Source organism: Cucurbita moschata, unplaced genomic scaffold (genome assembly GCF_002738365.1).
Source record: "Cucurbita moschata cultivar Rifu unplaced genomic scaffold, Cmos_1.0 Cmo_Scf00012, whole genome shotgun sequence".
Classification (NCBI taxonomy): Eukaryota; Viridiplantae; Streptophyta; class Magnoliopsida; order Cucurbitales; family Cucurbitaceae; genus Cucurbita; species Cucurbita moschata.
In genome coordinates, this window is record NW_019268528.1 from 4,484,964 (window position 1) to 4,488,233 (window position 3,270).

General features: G+C 37.6%; 1 protein-coding gene across 1 annotated transcript in view; it reads left to right on the forward strand.

Annotated features, from left to right (window-relative positions):
• Positions 1-1,093: 1,093 nt before the first annotated feature.
• Positions 1,094-3,270, forward strand: part of LOC111450286 — a gene marked incomplete at both ends in the record, with an annotated part of 5,871 nt that continues 3,694 nt past the window's right edge. Inside the window, 2 exons of the mRNA XM_023090323.1 lie at positions 1,094-2,158; positions 2,543-2,792. Coding sequence (XP_022946091.1) covers positions 1,094-2,158; positions 2,543-2,792 — 1,315 coding nt within the window. The remainder of the gene's footprint in view (positions 2,159-2,542; positions 2,793-3,270) is intronic.

Sequence of the window (3,270 nt, forward strand, 5' to 3'; positions counted from 1 at the left end):
TTTTCTCAGTTTGTGTAGAATGTTCATGTTCTATCACAAAAATATATAACAAAAAAAAAAAAAAAATTCTTATGTTCTTTAAAGTGTTAGATCTGGATCTTATCAACACTTTGTTCTTCTTTAAGATCTTCTAAATCAATTTTCTTGTTGGTAAATTGTTTAGATTTTGCCAATCAGAAGAAAAAAAAAACCATTGAAATAAAGAAAGCATATGATGTTAAATGCCTTTCTTTTTTCCTCTTGATTACTATATGTAACTCTCATATGTTACTACGTCTAAATTAGTCCTTAATCATTTTCTTTCTTTAATTCGTTTCTTTGTCGTTATTCGGATTGCTCCTTCAATACCCTTGTTTATGTGTTGAGTGTGCTGTCTATTCACTTTGAATTGCACTTAGCTCTATAACATAGCTTGTCTCACATCCCAATTTGTTTTTTTGGAGTGTGATTTGTGTGTGCTCAATTGTGAGGGTGAGTTTGTAAGGGAGTGACACATTGCTTCGAGTGTTGAGTGCTAAACACGAGTGAACTACATTTACGAGTGAATACACGTGAGGGAGCGCTTGTGAGGTCCTTTTTTTTTTTTCTTTTACCTTTCTTTTGTAGCATGGAAAATCCAGACGACAATACTAACATTACTGATGCACGATTGAGAGAAGCACAACAACGAACTATGGAAAGACTAATTCGAGGAATAGAAGAGTTGACTGATCGAATAGGAAGATTGGAGATTCAAAATCAAGCACGACAGAGGATTCCACAACCTACGCCCTCAACCGATACATATGAAGGCGACAATTCTGATCACCACGAGGATAATCCACATGCGGTTGGTCCTGGCTTGATGCGAGGGAGAGACCATGGAAGAAGGTATCATAATTTACAACAACGAGTTCCTTATGATGATAGAATTGATCGTAACGTGGGGAGCATCAAATTAAAACTTCCCAAGTTTTATGGCAAAACCGATCCAGAGGAGTACCTTCAATGGGAGAAAACGGTGGAGTCAGTGTTCAACTGCCATAATTTTAGTGATGAAAAGAAGGTACTGTTATGCATTGCTCAATTCAAACAATATGCTCAAATTTGGTGGGATAAATTGATGTCAAGTAGGAGAAGAAATCTTGAAGCACCAATTGATTCATGGGTCGAGTTCAAAGAGTCCATGAGGAAGCATTTTGTTCCACAATATTTTCAACGGGACATGGCGCAAAAGCTTCAAGCGTTGAAACAAGGACGCAAATCTGTGGAGGATTATTACAAGGAGATGGATACATTGATGGATCGACTTGAACTCGATGAGGACATGGAGGCTCTCATGGCGCGGTTTCTTAATGGGTTAAACATAGAGATTGCAGACAAGACTGATTTACAGCCTTATTCTAATATTGAGGAGTTGTTGCACATTGCAATTAAGATCGAGAGGCAAATCCAACGAAGGTCTCAACGGTATTCTTCTAAAACTTTTCCCAATTCTACTTCTACATGGAAAAAGGATAGTAAGAGCATTGATTATAAGCATAGAAATCAAGAGATTAATGAGAAGCCTCAAGCTAAATTTGAGAAAGGGGAGAGTTCTAGAACAGGGAAAGAAAAAGTAGAAAAGTCTAATGTTCGAAATAGGGATTTAAAGTGTTGGAGATGTCAAGGGGTAGGACACTATAGTAGAGATTGCCCAAATGCAAGAATTATGACCATCAAGGAGGGAGAAATTGTTACGGATGACGAGGCACATGACGACATAAATGAGGAAACTGATGAGAGTGAGGAGTTTAGTGAAGAGGACCCTACACATATATCTTTGGTTACTCGACGAGCTCTAAACACCCACATTAAGGAGGACGGCCTAGACCAAAGGGAGAACTTGTTTCAAACTCGGTGTCTTGTTCAATCTGTACCTTGTAGTGTTGTCATTGATAGCGGTAGTTGCACCAATGTTGTGAGTTCCATTCTGGTCAAAAGACTTAATTTAAAGACACAACCACATCCAAGACCCTACAAGCTTCAATGGTTGAATGATTGTGGGGAAGTACGGGTAACTCAACAAACTCTTGTTTCTTTTACAATTGGAAAATATGTTGATGATGTTTTATGTGATGTTGTATCCATGCATGTTGGAGATTTACTACTGGGGAGGCCATGGCAATTTGATCGTCGGGTAATGTATGATGGGTATGCAAATCGATACTCCTTTACTCACAACGGTAGAAAAACTACTCTTATCCCATTGTCTCCAAAAGATGTATTTATTGATCATTGCAAACTTGAAAAGAAAAGGCAAGAGGCTGATGCAAAAGCAGAGATTGAAAAAGAATCAAGTGAAAAAAAGAGCTTGAGTGAAAAGCAAGAGAGTAACACTCAGCCTAGAGAAAAAAAAGAGAGAAAAGCCAAATCAGTAAGCTTGTATGTTAGATCAAGTGAGGCTAGGAATGTTTTGCTCTCTAACCAGACTATTCTTGTACTTATGTGCAAGGGGTCTTGTTACTTTACTAACATGCTTAACCCTTCTTTGCCTAGTGATTTTGTTATGCTTTTGCAAGAGTTTGAACATTTATTTTCCGAGGAGATGCCTAGTAGTTTGCCACCACTTAGAGGGATTGAACACAAGATTGACTTCATTCCTGGCGCGCCCATTCCAAACCGACCAGCTTATAGGACTAATCCAAAGGAGGCTGAAGAGATACAAAGGCAAGTAAGTGAACTCCTTGCTAAAGGGTATGTACGTGAAAGTTTGAGTCCTTGTTCTGTTCCAGTTATTCTTGTACCTAAGAAAGATGGTTCTTGGCGTATGTGTGTTGATTGTAGGGCTATAAACAAGATAACTATAAAGTATAGGCATCCAATTCCCAGATTAGATGATATGCTTGATGAATTGCATGGATGTAGTCTTTTTACTAAGATTGATTTAAAATCGGGTTATCATCAAATTCGCATGCATATTGGGGATGAGTGGAAAACAGCTTTTAAAACCAAGTATGGTCTTTATGAATGGTTGGTTATGCCTTTTGGATTAACTAATGCACCTAGTACATTCATGAGACTAATGAATCATGTCTTACGAGAATACTTAGGTAAGTTTGTGGTTGTTTATTTTGATGACATCCTTGTGTACTCTAAATCTTTAGATGATCATATTACCCATGTACGCAATGTTTTGACTACTTTAAGAAACGAATGTTTGTACGTAAATTTAAAGAAATGTAGCTTTTGCATGGAAAAAGTTAACTTTCTTGGGTTTGTAGTTTCATCTAATGGTGTTGAGGTTGATGA